This window comes from Cydia fagiglandana, chromosome 14 (assembly GCF_963556715.1).
Source record: "Cydia fagiglandana chromosome 14, ilCydFagi1.1, whole genome shotgun sequence".
Taxonomy (NCBI): Eukaryota; Metazoa; Arthropoda; class Insecta; order Lepidoptera; family Tortricidae; genus Cydia; species Cydia fagiglandana.
Window position 1 is genome coordinate 3,369,137 of NC_085945.1, and position 13,395 is coordinate 3,382,531.

The 13,395-nt window shown below is 39.2% G+C and overlaps 4 protein-coding genes across 5 annotated transcripts in view; 1 reads left to right on the forward strand and 3 right to left on the reverse strand.

Annotated features, from left to right (window-relative positions):
- LOC134670672 (probable RNA-binding protein EIF1AD) overlaps positions 1 to 2,967 on the reverse strand; it is a 65,753-nt gene extending 62,786 nt beyond the window's left edge. Inside the window, exons 1-2 of one of the 2 annotated variants that reach the window (XM_063528490.1) lie at positions 2,700 to 2,967; positions 1,740 to 2,078 (exon numbers count right to left, since the gene is read on the reverse strand). In XM_063528490.1, the coding sequence (XP_063384560.1) occupies positions 1,746 to 2,078; positions 2,700 to 2,822 (456 nt within the window). In that variant the 5' untranslated portion in view covers positions 2,823 to 2,967 and the 3' untranslated portion in view covers positions 1,740 to 1,745. Of the gene's footprint in view, positions 1 to 1,730; positions 2,079 to 2,699 lie in introns of those variants that run through there. The other variant, XM_063528489.1, reaches the window with a different exon arrangement.
- Positions 408 to 1,686, forward strand: LOC134670656 (speckle-type POZ protein-like). The gene has a single exon (XM_063528470.1). The coding sequence runs from the start codon at positions 522 to 524 to the stop codon at positions 1,530 to 1,532; it is 1,011 nt and encodes a 336-aa protein (XP_063384540.1). The 5' UTR covers positions 408 to 521; the 3' UTR covers positions 1,533 to 1,686.
- A 765-nt stretch (positions 2,968 to 3,732) lies between the features above and the next one.
- Positions 3,733 to 13,395, reverse strand: part of LOC134670594 (DNA polymerase subunit gamma-1, mitochondrial) — a 29,015-nt gene continuing 19,352 nt past the window's right edge. Inside the window, exons 16-19 of the mRNA XM_063528396.1 lie at positions 12,204 to 12,339; positions 8,727 to 8,895; positions 5,057 to 5,173; positions 3,733 to 3,928 (exon numbers count right to left, since the gene is read on the reverse strand). Of these exons, the coding sequence (XP_063384466.1) occupies positions 3,736 to 3,928; positions 5,057 to 5,173; positions 8,727 to 8,895; positions 12,204 to 12,339 (615 nt within the window). The 3' untranslated portion in view covers positions 3,733 to 3,735. The remainder of the gene's footprint in view (positions 3,929 to 5,056; positions 5,174 to 8,726; positions 8,896 to 12,203; positions 12,340 to 13,395) is intronic.
- Positions 6,214 to 7,710, reverse strand: LOC134670593 (lipase 1-like). Its single transcript, XM_063528394.1, has one exon. It carries the CDS (start codon positions 7,462 to 7,464, stop codon positions 6,316 to 6,318), a length of 1,149 nt encoding a protein of 382 aa, XP_063384464.1. The 5' UTR covers positions 7,465 to 7,710; the 3' UTR covers positions 6,214 to 6,315.

The window sequence follows — 13,395 nt, forward strand, 5'->3', positions numbered from 1 at the left end:
ATGTCGTTACAATTAGAGATTAAAACTAAAGTGTTGAATAATATTATTATTTAAAATAAGTATTCTAAATGTAATAAATATACATTCAAACGAATCCATGATATCTATTCTTCTTGAAAAATTTGCAAGTAGAAATGTAACTTTATAAACAACGTGTATGTCACATTGACATTAACGTTCTGAAACCAAAATTTTACCTGTAAATTAAAATATCTAGTACAGATGCTCACCAATAAATCGTTCATAATAAGTTGCTGAAAAATAAGTACAAACCTATATAATAAAATAAATAAAAAATCAACACTGAACAATAATACTTTAATATCTTTGTAGGAATACCAAACATAATATAGTAATATCTGTCATTGATATAAATACTGGATGCAAGTATTTGAACGTCAAGTGCAATCAATAAATAAATCAAACAAATCGGACTTTTTACTTCTCAAATTACCTTTCATTTATTCATTATTGCCGTAACCGAATTAATTAACTTCAAAGTGTGCAATTAAAAGTTGAATATGTCTTGTATAAATTACTCATCACGCACAGAAGGCCAGAGGAAAATAAATACTATAATATGGTCAATACCACATTTCATAAATCTCTTAGATAAGACAACTAGAGAATTCAGGACTGAGAGTTCAGACTCCAAAGTTGAATTGAAGGAGCCAAAATTTCAGTTGAAGATACAATTTTTGGGAAGGGACAATAATTTGATTGAGATTTACTACTTGTCCCCTAGCCCGGTTTTTCTGAAATGTATCTTGACCGTTTGCTTGAAACGATATGAGGAGCGCTCCGTGATTGAGAAAGATTACAACACAGTCCAGGCAAACAAATGGCAGTACTTGACGACTTTATACAAAAGAGATATCATCAATGAACGGGATATTATATTACTTAGTGATGGAACATTAAGGCTCAAATTCCAATTTATGATTACAAATGATATAAAAGTTGACCGAACGCATATTCCTGCTGCCCAGCTAAGCAATGACTTTGAAAATTTGCTTGAAAATGGTCTATTTTCTGATGTTATCATGAAATCAGTTGAAGGGGTCGAATTTAAAGTGCATAAGGCTGTTTTGGCGAGTCGGAGCACCGTTTTAAAAGCACACTTTGAACATAATACAATAGAATGTCATACAAACGTTTTAGAATCTCCGCTTGACTCTGACGTTTTACGAGAAGTATTAACTTTCATTTATACAGACAAAGCTCCGAGCGTAGATGAAAATCCTGAAAGGTTATTGGCTGCTGCGGATTACTACCAACTTAGCAGGCTGAAGAGTCTGTGTGAGGAAGCTTTACATAAGAAATTGACTGTTGAGAATGCTATAGAAACTTTACAGTTGGCAGGACTGCATTCCGCAAGCACGCTGGAGCAACTGACTCTTGAATTCATAAAGGACGGTCAAGCAAAGCTGATTATTAAGACTGAAGGCTGGGCGAAGGTGAAATCTGTTGATCTGATTAAGAAAATCTATGAATATATTGTGAATGATGATGTTGATACTGATATCAAATAAAATAATTGTTATTGAACATCAAACTAGAAAGAAATACTTAATAATACTTATGCAATACCATTATTACAAAACTAATATATTATTGAACTATAAATGTGAAGAATGCATATAAAATTTTAATTTATTGAATTGAATGATTATTATGTTGTTATGAAGGTGTAAAAGGTATTGAATTAGAAATTAATAAAAATACAAAAGTAAATAAACATATTTTTATTCTTCATTGCTACTTCTCTCCGAGTCTGAACTGTTCTCACTAGATTCACTATGATACTGTATCCTATTTCTATTTGTATTTTCAAACAAATCATCATCATTGTTTTGTTTTACATCACATTTACTGTCTTCAAACTCCTTAGGCCATACATTATTTTCTTTATAATATTTAATAGAGTCTTTATTCATTATTTTCACTATTTCTGCTTTCACTTTATTGCCTTCGAGAATAGGTTCCACAAGTATGTAATCTCCTCTTTTTACCCATATATTTTTTCTGAATTTTATTGGCATAGACACTAAATATTCTTCTCCGGTTGGTGTAGTTATCTAAAAAAGGGAGCAGTACAAATTACAAGTTAATTTTAAAATTCCAATGAAAATAGAATATGTTATGGAAAATGTTTTAAATTTACGAATAAAGCTGCGTTTCCAACAGAGATGTGTGAGTATGTGTTTATTAAGAGCCAATAGAACATAGAAGTAGCATCCTATAGAAGTGGTGTGCGCGTGCCTCCGTGAGGGACAAAAAATACGCAATGCGACAATATTAAAAACACGTTTTAACATTCCTGACAATATACCAAAAACAATCTACGTAATTCGGTCGGGTTATTTGTTGCCCACCATAGCCCATACTAACAAAAGGGTGGGGAACAAACAAAAAGTGAGACTGTGACAAGGACAAGCAATAGTACCGCTTTCTCTGCTACTCCTACTGAAAGTTCTATAAGTGTATCTCGTTCAGTCATTTGGCCACTCCCCCGTGTCTTCTCTATGTTATTGTACCTCTATGCAATAGAATCATTTCAATAACCTATTCTCGCTCAGACACACATCCCTCTTTACGCATCCTCGCATATTTTGAAACGCAGCGTAAGTCAGCATTTCACAAAATTAGGTTATGTTAGGAAGTAAAGTAAACAAAAGTAACGAAAAAAACAAGAATACCTGATGCAAATTGTTTCCCATACTTTTTAAAACTTTGACAATGCTTTGGTTCTCTTTCGGAAGTTCAAAATCGTCCCACAAAGCTTCATTCATCACATGTTTCCTTTTAGTAACTTTCGACATGATGCAAACAATGATGATTGATCACTGTAACAATAGCTTGAGTTTAAATAGTATCTTGCTATTTCTCGGCTAAACAACATATAAGTTTACAAGTGAAATCAAGTTAATTTATAATCATGTAGATAATTCAAAAACACGCAGTGATTTTACACGAAACGTGGAATAAAATAACCAATATCAACGTTACTGACTATTAAACTACATTCTAATCTGAACCTTTTCAGAGCGTAATAAGGTTTATTTTAAATAGTTACAGTGAAAGAACTTTAAGGATCAATCAGTTATGCGTCAGCTGACCTAAAAGAAAATAACTGTCACAGTGACATTTGTCTGTGAAACTATTCAAGACATATATATAGACGCCTAACCCACATTTAATAATCGATACTGAACACTTGACGTTCAATCGATTATTGCTTATCGAAATAGAAATCACTGAAAATATTTCAACTGTAACAGGGATATTTGTTTTAAAATAGATAAAATGTGATCCACACTAGGTATCCTGTAGGGTTTCTGCAAGCCGTGCGGCTTAGAGGGTCGTGCAGCATAAGTACGCCTCTTTTGGTAGCACCTGGGGACTTGGCCAAGATGACAATCATATATCGAATAACGAATACCAAACGAAACTTACAGTCCGTTACATCTCAGAATCCCATCCTTTTAGAAAAAATAAATTGCCTGTTTCATACATTTTGGCTGGTCCATTTTCTATAGGAGGTTAATTTTTTTTTGCGATTCGGGGTTGGTCATTGTAAAATCTACTTCAACTGAGGTGGAGAAGACCACGCTCTCTCGGTGATCTTAACACACATATTTTAGGGAGTATCTGTAGTGTATACTTTGTACAGTATGTCAAGCATTGGTCAAGCAAGATAACGAAATAAAAAACACAAATAACACTATAAACAATTTATTTACCCTTACACCTATCAATCACTTGGTATATATTCAAAGATTCCCCACTAGGTATCCCGTAGCCTTTCTCCAAGCCGTGCGGGTTGGAGGGGGTTGTGCAGCATAAGTCCGCCTCTTTTCGCAGCACCCGGTCCACTTCGACTGAGGTGAAGAAAGCTACGGAGAGCGGGAGGTCATTGATGCCGACTCTGAAAATATAAGTACCCAGTTATTGATTTACCCTTTGGATACGGAACCCTAAACCCTAAAAACTAACAGTAAGGGGTTACATAACACAGGTTATTTGACCCCCCTCCCCTCTCCCATTGTCACACTTGGTCACGTTTGGCAAACCAGGGGGGTGGCCCCTGGTGTGAAGTGCCTTCCATAACTTGTTATTACTATACAGCGAATTAATTAAATAATTTAAATAAGTTATAGTTTATTTTTTTTAGCATTAGAAAGAACTCCACAGAAGCAAGCATACAGTTTTTATCAGGCTCTTTAATTGTTAATAATTATTGAATTATCTAATGTAGCATGGTCAATACATGTAATTTACTTCGAATTATTACCGCTAAAAGTGCCGGATTTGGAACCACAAGCTTACATCTGCGAAGTTCTTTCTAATGCTAAAAAAAACGAACTATAGAGTGTACGTCACAATGTTTGTGACTCACCCCTCCATGTCACATTTTCTTGCCCCCTCCCCCCTTAACATGTGATGTAATGAATGGGTGACCCCTAACTCTCTAAATGTTCAATGTAGGAACGACACGCGCTCAAAGTGACGTTGCCAATGCCAACAATGTCAAAAGAAATATAATGTCGGCACGCTTGCCTTGATACTTTAACCCGGGCACAGAATAAATAATAGTACCTAATACTGCCGTACAGAAAGGAAACTTCCTACAGAACCGAAGTTTGACAGCGGTTCAGGGTCGAATAATGCTAATGCTGGCACTATCACTTTCGGCTATTTAGGGTTGTCAAAATTCAAGCTATTATCTTATCTGGGGTCGTGCACGCAAAGGGATGTCAAATTGTGTCACCCTAATAATTGCTCGGAGTAATGCTGAGCCGAATGGAGCCGAGTTTGCCCAGGTCCACAGAATAAATGATAGTACTAGGTACAGAAGACTCACTTTCTAACAAAACGCGTATGTTATGATTATGATCAGGACAGATAGGTATGGCCGCTAGGTGGCGACAGCGCCACGCGCGGCTTATGGCTAGCCACCAAAATTGGTGTGGAACTGATGTACTTTTAGCTACCTGTAGCAAAGCGACGAAATCGCGGAGTGAGCCACGCCTGCCGGGCCTTGTTCGCCACTTACCGTTGAGAGCAGAACGCTCTTGTGAGTAGATTGGTGATCTGCAACGCTAACGCTGCCTCATACTTCTGCTCCTCTGGTACCAAATAGCGGACTTCGTCGTGGAAGCTCAGGCAGAATCTGTAAGGACATAATCAAACTGTAGGTATCGACATAGAATAAATAATAGTACCTACTGCCGTACAGAAAGGAAACTTCCTACAAAACCGAAGTTTGAAACCGGTTCTGGGTCGAATCATGCTATCCCTTTCTAATATATGGCTACTATCCCTTTCGGCTATTTAGGGTTGTCAAAATTTAAGCTATTATCTTATCTGCGGGCGTGCACGCAAAGGGACGTCAAGTTGTGTCAACCCTAATAATTGCTCGGAGCAATGCCGAAATCAGGAGTTTCGCACCCCTGGTTAGGTATCGATTAAATTGTATAATTTACCTACCTACAGTCGATTGTTATTTTGTGCAACAAAAGTTATAGTTTTAGCTGCGACGATTTTAAGTCCCAAGCGTTGCGAGTAAATCTTTATAGATTTGGAGCGAAGCAAGGCACTTTTGAGGCCGAAGTGCCAACAATTTTGGTTTGTGTGACACATACAAGTGCCATGACGTCTCCAGTTACTAAATGCTCTAAGAAGAGATGTAATACCACCCTTAAATTTATGACACCCATTTTTTGCATCCGGGATTCTATTTACATCGACAAAAACCTCTTCTTGAATCGAGGAGTTGAGCTAAATAATGCATGGAAATAAAAATTCTAAACTCGTAAAATCACCTTTATTTAGGAAAGAATTTTAACCTCGTAAGACCCTTCATATAAAGTTTTTGGATTCTTCATTTAAACCTTATTCAATAAATTAAGTAGGTACCTAAATTAGAATTAGACCAAATAAAGTAGCATTTCTTTTGTTTTATTGCTTTTTAAAACAAACGAAATTCGTTCTTTTTTTAAAATTAAAGTCTGTCTGTTACGTATACAACTGTTTGTAAGAAATCGCACTCGCAAAGTTATAAATTAAGTAAGAATTAACTTACTTTACAATGGTGGAGGGTAGAATAAGTTTTCTGCCAACAAACTGCTATGCAGTTTGGCAGATAAGTAACAATAATTAATGTAACTTCTCTTTTAGTAATAAAAAAAGAACGAATTTCGTTTGTTTTAAAAAGCAATGAAACAAAAGAAATGCTACTTTATTTGGTTCATGAAAGGTTCAATTTAGATTGAACGAATATGTACATTGTAATGTACATTTAGTCTCAGGAGGTTAAAATTTCTCCAACAACTTAAAAACGTGAGGATACAAAGTCTTGGGCATGTCATTACCCCAAACGAAATCGTAATGGTTCCATGTCTTCGGTTCCATTAAATGATACAGCACAACGTTAGGAAGAACGGCTCGGAGATATTCTACATCCTTCACATCACACACAAGGTCGTTTTTTCCCACAAAAAATGCTGTTTTCATAGTACATTGAGTGAGATTGTAATCCGGTGGTTCAGTGTGTCCGTAGCGTTTAATATTGTCAGCAGCGCCATAGTCGAATAACGCAAACCGCATTCTCAAGCCCAGTTGGCTATAATGAATAAAACCTTTCCTCGATCCTGATGTAGGAAAATGTCCAAATAATACAGGCAAAAACTCCCGTTCTAGGCGTTTAGGATCGTGTCCCCCAACTTGAAATAAAAGGTCACGACAAAAAAGAGCGTTACGGTTACAGATTGCCGCAAAAAATTTTTTTTCAGTACTACCTTCTCGGAATAATTCTTCAATTTTAAAAGGCCGTGCAACTTGATCTAATAAAGGACCCATTGCCATTAATGAAGATAGTTGCGGCGTCAGATGTTTGAAAAACGCTGAGGGCCCCATTGCAATCAGGAGTTGGATTTTCTCGTTATATTCAGGTCTAAGGGATCCTAATACGAAGTGATCTGTTGTACCCTCAGAATTTCCGATGCTTTTAATAGTCTTATGTCCTGTTACGTTTAAAATATAATCAATAATAGCAGGTAAATCGTAATATCCATGTTCGTGAAAACTGTGATCCCAGAAAGATAGGTCTGTATCTGGATTTAGTTTGGTGTGTTGCCGCGCGTATTTATTGCCTCTTGTATTCCCAGCCCACGTGTCATAGCCTTTATTAGCTAATGTGATAGCTAAAGAGCTATTGCCTCTTATAATAAATGTGTCTGAACAGTCGTTTAATCCGTGCAGTAATAATACTGGAGGTTTCTTCCCTGGTATACGGAATAGAGTGAGTATATAACCATCTTCTGTGGTCACTCTATGCTCTTCTGCGTTGTGACCGTATTTCATACTCAGTTCGGTAAAATTAAGACGCGCATCTTCAGGTATTAATGAATTTGTTGGTACACTGGTCACTATGAGAAGCAACAGTATATTAGTTAATAACATGTTTATGAATTGCCTTTAATTCGATTTATTTCACAAAAACTTTTCGGGAGTGTGCTGTGATATATTTGAAACCTTGACATAAATAAGCACAATCACACAATTTTAATATTTTCCAATTTAGATAGCAGTCGCCGCGGCCGAATCGGCCGTGGAGTTAATATATTTTCCGATTATCACACGCACGACCGTAGACGATTAAACGAGTCCCAAATAGAGGCGAATGTGAACGGAGAAAACATTGAATAGAAGCTCACTCAAATTGTATAACTATCAAAATAAATTAACAAACGTATGAATGCCACTTCATTTGTATATTAAAATAGTAATAAACAATGATTTTATGTTCAATTCTTTCAAATACAGAACTAGTAATTCCTTCGAGCGACACGGAAGATGTGTCGGAAGCCGGTGTTGCTCGGTTAATTCCAATGATGTTACAAGGTCGACTAGTTTTAATAACAATACGACAATGTAGTAACCGTAAGTTAAACACAGATTTTATCGTAAATCCAGTGGACCATAATTATAAATTTTATCACACAGGTATTAACCTGTCATTCCTATATTTCTATTCCTTTTCTTAACAGAAAAGACTAATCCCAATAAGGTCTAGTTCACCCTCTGGCTTGGAAGGGCAGGTGGCAGTCGCTTTCGTAAAAGGTACTGCCTACGCCAATTCTCGCGGGATTAGTTGTCATGAGCCGTGGCAAAATGCCGAGATAACGCGAGGAAGAAGATAATGTTAAGAACCTGCGCAGAAGCTGAAAGTGTCCCAGTCAAATGTCTGTAATATGGTTGTAAAAATATTTAATAGAGTGCCAGATGACCTCATAACAAAACTCTACCGATATGTAAATTTGAAAAAAAAAGTTTTAGTGGTTACTTGGAAAATGTTTTTACTCTGTAGATGAATTTTTTAAATGATATTTATTATGAATTGTTAATTAATTTTGCTAATCTTATACTGACTGAATTTTAAATTTTAATATTTAATTTTACTTCTCATGTACTATGTAAATATTTCTACGCCGATGCATGCCAGCAGAATATGCTGACCTAACACCTTTTACTAACCAACATTCTATGTACCATATTCTTGGAAATAAAGTATTGAATTGAATTGAATTGAAAAGGAATACTCCTTTGTATAGATAAGGATTCAATCAGTAAAAGAGGCTTTAGCCTAAATATTTAAGACGCGCCGGGCAGGCGCCCGGAGAGGAACGCTGTAGGTGTGAGGTATCTGGTATTATGTACATTACCTGGCTGCGGGTGCCTCCCGGCGCATGCTGGCCAGCATGAGGTGCAGGTAGTCGGCGGCGGCGGACTGCACGGCCCAGTTCAGCCGCGTGCCGGCCCAGCGCCCCAGCGCGTGCTCCAGCGCGCGGGACAGCCGCCCGGAGAGGAATGCTGTTGATGGCGCTTCCGAGTCTGAAAGATATCGTGCTGATCGTAGAAGGAACGAGATTTCAGAGTAGGATCGAACTATTTTACAGTACATATGGTGCTACTTTACCGCCCTAGGGCGGGATTAAGGACAATAGGGGTCATCCATTAATTACGTCACACGTTTAGGGGGTGGGAGGGGGTCAAGAAAATGTGACATGTTGTGACATGGGGGAGGGGGGAGTCACAAACTTTGTGACGTCATTTTAACTTCATCACTATTCATCAGTAACCGAAAATTAATTTATATTTTTTTATTCGTTGTACATTTAAATAATGAGGTTTTGAAAGTAGGCAATTTTCGTTCCTAATTGGTTTTGTATTATAAAATTACTAATATTTCTTTTACCAAAAATATTCTTTTATTAAAAAAATAATGCCGAGTTAGTATTGCCGATTTCGTTGAAAACAAAATTGCCTAAAATGTGACGTCACACCAGGTGGGGAGGGATTTGCAAAATGTGACCAAGTGTGACAAGGAGGGGTCCCAAAACCTAGAAATTCGTGTGACGTAATTAATGGAAGATCCCATACGTGCCTATGTCAAAAATGTAAAGGGTCATATGTACTGTAGAAGTTTGTATGTACGACACAAGTGCGAAAAGTAGGAAATTCGCAACGAGTGGCGATAAATTGAAACACGACCGAAGGAAGTGTTTTAAATCGACACGAATTGCGAATTACTATATTACTAATTTACTATTTTTGCTGGGAGCTCTACAACTGGCTGGATTCGGGAAACAAGATCCTATCGGCAATCGGTAGTGTTATTTTTGTACCGATAGTAAGTTTAACATAAACAGTTAACTTTTACACTGATCAAAAAGTTTCTTCAAGGTTAATTATGTAATCATGGACTTAAGTCACATTTTCTCATTCATTCATTTACCTATATTTTTTTTTAAATTATGAATGGGCTTACTCATGGCCACAGACTAGCCGAGGCGTAGACGTGGCCTACGATGGAGCGAGCTCGCCCAGAAGGTGCCTGTTCACTCTTGAGTTGAAGGTTGCCGGGTTATAAGAACACGGAAATATAGACGCCGGCAAGGAATTCCATTCCTTGGCAGTGCGCATAAGGAAAGTAGAAGCAAAGCGCTTCGTGCGAATTGGTGGAATATCTACCAAGTAAGGATGGAAACCGGCCGTGCGTCTAAAAGTCCGATGGTAGAATGGGGACGGTGGAATGAGCTCGTGTAGCTCTTGGGCACACTCCCCGAAGTGCAACCTGTAGAATACCGACAGGCTGGCGACTTTCCGCCGATGGGCCAAAGACTGAAGCTTAGCCGTTAGCTTCTTGTCGCCAATCATCCTCCTGGCTCTGCGCTCCACTGAGTCCAAAGCGGCGAGTTGGTATTTAGCTGAGCCATCCCACAGGTGGCTGCAATACTCCATACACGACCGGACTTGAGCTTTGTAAAGTGTTAGAAGCTGTCCAGGTGTGAAGTATCGCTTCACCTTATTTAGGACGCCCAGCTTTCTGGCCGCAGTTTGTGCTTTAGACTCAATGAAACTGCCGAAGCTGAGGACTGAACTCAGCTCCATGCCGAGGAGTTCCAGGCTGTCGGTAATAGGTACAGATGCACCCCGGAAAGAAGGAGTCAGGTCGAATGGACTCCGTTTTGCGGAAAATAGACACGCCTGCGTTTTGGAGGCATTGAACGTGACCAGATTGTCATCACCCCACTGGGAAACGAGACTAAGGGTCAAGCTCATTCGCTCAACCATGGCCTCTCTCTGTGAACGTATATCCTCCCTGCTGTCCCTTGCACTAGCCAAATATCTGTCAACAACCGTACTGTCATCTGCATAACCTACAATGCTGGGTTGCAGCATGTCGTTAATGTGGAGCAGGAAAAGGGTTGCGGAGAGAACAGACCCCTGAGGAACACCGGCGTCAATGGCCATGAGGTCCGAAGAGCAGCCATCAATAACTACTCTGATCGACCGTTCTCTCAAGAAATCAGATAGCCAGCTACAAAAATCAGCAGGGATGCCGTAAGCAGGAAGCTTGCTAAGGAGACTTGCGTGCCAAACCCTGTCAAAGGCCTTCGAGATGTCCAGTGAAACAGCAAGCGCTTCACCGTTCCTCTCGATGGCCTCGCCGCAGCAATGCGTGACATACGCTAAAAGATCCCCAGTAGACCGACCTCGGCGAAAGCCATATTGACGGTCACTGAGCAGATCATTTGCTTCGAGGTATGCCAGCAGCTGGCCGTTAAGTACCCTTTCCATGACTTTACAGAGCATGGAGGTAATGGCGATTGGTCGGTAATTGCAGGGATCAGCACGACTACCCTTCTTGGGTACTGGCTGCACGTTTGCAAGCTTCCAGGATTTCGGCACCGTTCTTGTTTGGAGAGAGAGGCGGTACAGGCGTGTCAGTACAGGAGACAACTCAGGCGCACACTGCTTTAGTACACGTGCAGGTATGCCGTCTGGTCCATTGGCCTTATTCACGTCAAGATTCAGCAGAGCTCGGCGTACCTCTTTTTGATGTATAGCAATTCTCTGCATAGAGGAACTGCATTGAGGTAGCATAGGTGGAAGTTTTGAGCCTGCATCTAGACGTGAATTGCTCGCAAACAGAGAAGCAAATATTATTTCTGTGTTTAGTACTCTATGGGTCGGTTGCACCAAACTGTTCGTATCGTTAAAGAGTTCGCTAAATTTTTATGTATGGAAAGTTTCATAGTAAGGCGCCGGGGCGCGCCGGCCGACGTTGATCAGTCTGTCAAATGTGGTTGGTGCAACTGGCCCTATGTGTGTAAAAATTCATGTCAACTGCCTTGCCGATACTTATACAATCATCCTAAGGCCCAAAGTCCTACCTATAGTACTTATTCAGTTCAATGAAATTTAAATCATATTCGATTGGAACAGATTTGTTTTTGCTTTGTTTCGTTCAATTTATGAACAACGCAAAATCAACTCTATTTCCTACATTGTAGATCCAAATTTCTGTGGCAAATTTTGCATTTTTCATTTGTATGGCTGGGGCCTTAGGAGGCTATAACAAAGTAAAATTAAATAAATACCTATTGTTTAAAATTAAATATACACATAATGGTGATAAAAATAAGTAAAAAGCTTAATCGACCTACGATTTCCTTAAATGAATTATCCCATAGCTGTTATGTAAAGATACAGTCGACGTCAAAAATATATTTACACTTTTGCACCTTACTCCTTTGTAATAAGGCGCAAAATGTAAACATATCTTTGACGTCGACTGTACCTACTTAAGGCAGTATAAAATAAAGGTACAGTGGACAAAGTTGGACTTTACTTACCAGCGATTTCTTCCAGTTTGTTAAACATTTCTGACTCGGTGCCGCCGACCCAGCGCGGTCGTTCGAACATTTCCTCAACTTTTTTGCCGCTCATTTTGGCCAGCCTGATCGCCTGGTATCCGGACATTTCTACAACCTGCACGAAAAAAGTTAATATTATTACTAGGGATATTCAAAACAAAAACCCATCGAGTAACAAGTAACAAGCTTAACTCCTTGACCGCTAACGACGTAAATTGACGCGCGCGGCTATAGCAACATTGTCGATGCCTTTGTTAATTCCGACAAGGCTCTCGTTAACAGTCGCGTGCACAGAGATTTGAGACCGGGTAGGCAAAATTATATCAGAAAACCGGGCAAGTGCGAGTCGGACTCGCGCACGAAGGGTTCCGTACCATAATGCAAAAAAAAACGGTCACCCATCCAAGTACTGACTCCGCCCGACGTTGCTTAACTTTGGTCAAAAATCACGTTTGCTGTATGGGAGCCCCATTTAAATCTTTATTTTATTCTGTTTTTAGTATTTGTTGTTATAGCGGCAACAGAAATACATCATCTGTGAAAATTTCAACTGTCTAGCTATCACGGTTCGTGAGATACAGGCTGGTGACAGACAGACAGACGGACGGACGGACGGACGGACGGACAGCGAAGTCTTAGTAATAGGGTCCCGTTTTACCCTTTGGGTACGGAACCCTAACAAAAACCCATCGAGTAACAAGCTTAACTCCTTGACCGCTAAAGACGTAACGCGTAGACGCGCGGCTACGGCAACATTGTTGATGCCTTTGTTCATTCCGATAAGGCTCTCGATAACGAGTATAACAAGACAAGATAGGCATTCAAAGGGTTAACAAAAGAAACGAATTCACAATAGGAGAATTCACATAATGAGAGCGAGAAATCGGTCGAGCGTTCTTCGAGAAATAGTTGAAAATACACTAACTGCCCGATACTAACTTTAAGCTTTAGCCCCAGTTTAGCCCCCATTCGCACGACAGCTATTTCAACGCGCATTAAAAAAGCGCTTGAATTTGTCCGCAATCAAAATTCAATTTAACGACATCGTACATACATAGACATAGCCTTGGGCTTAAAGTCGAAAATCCAACAACGCTTGATAAAAAGCGCCACCGCTGTCGTGTGAATAGATACCTATACATGGTTATATATCCATTTGTGTCATTCAAAC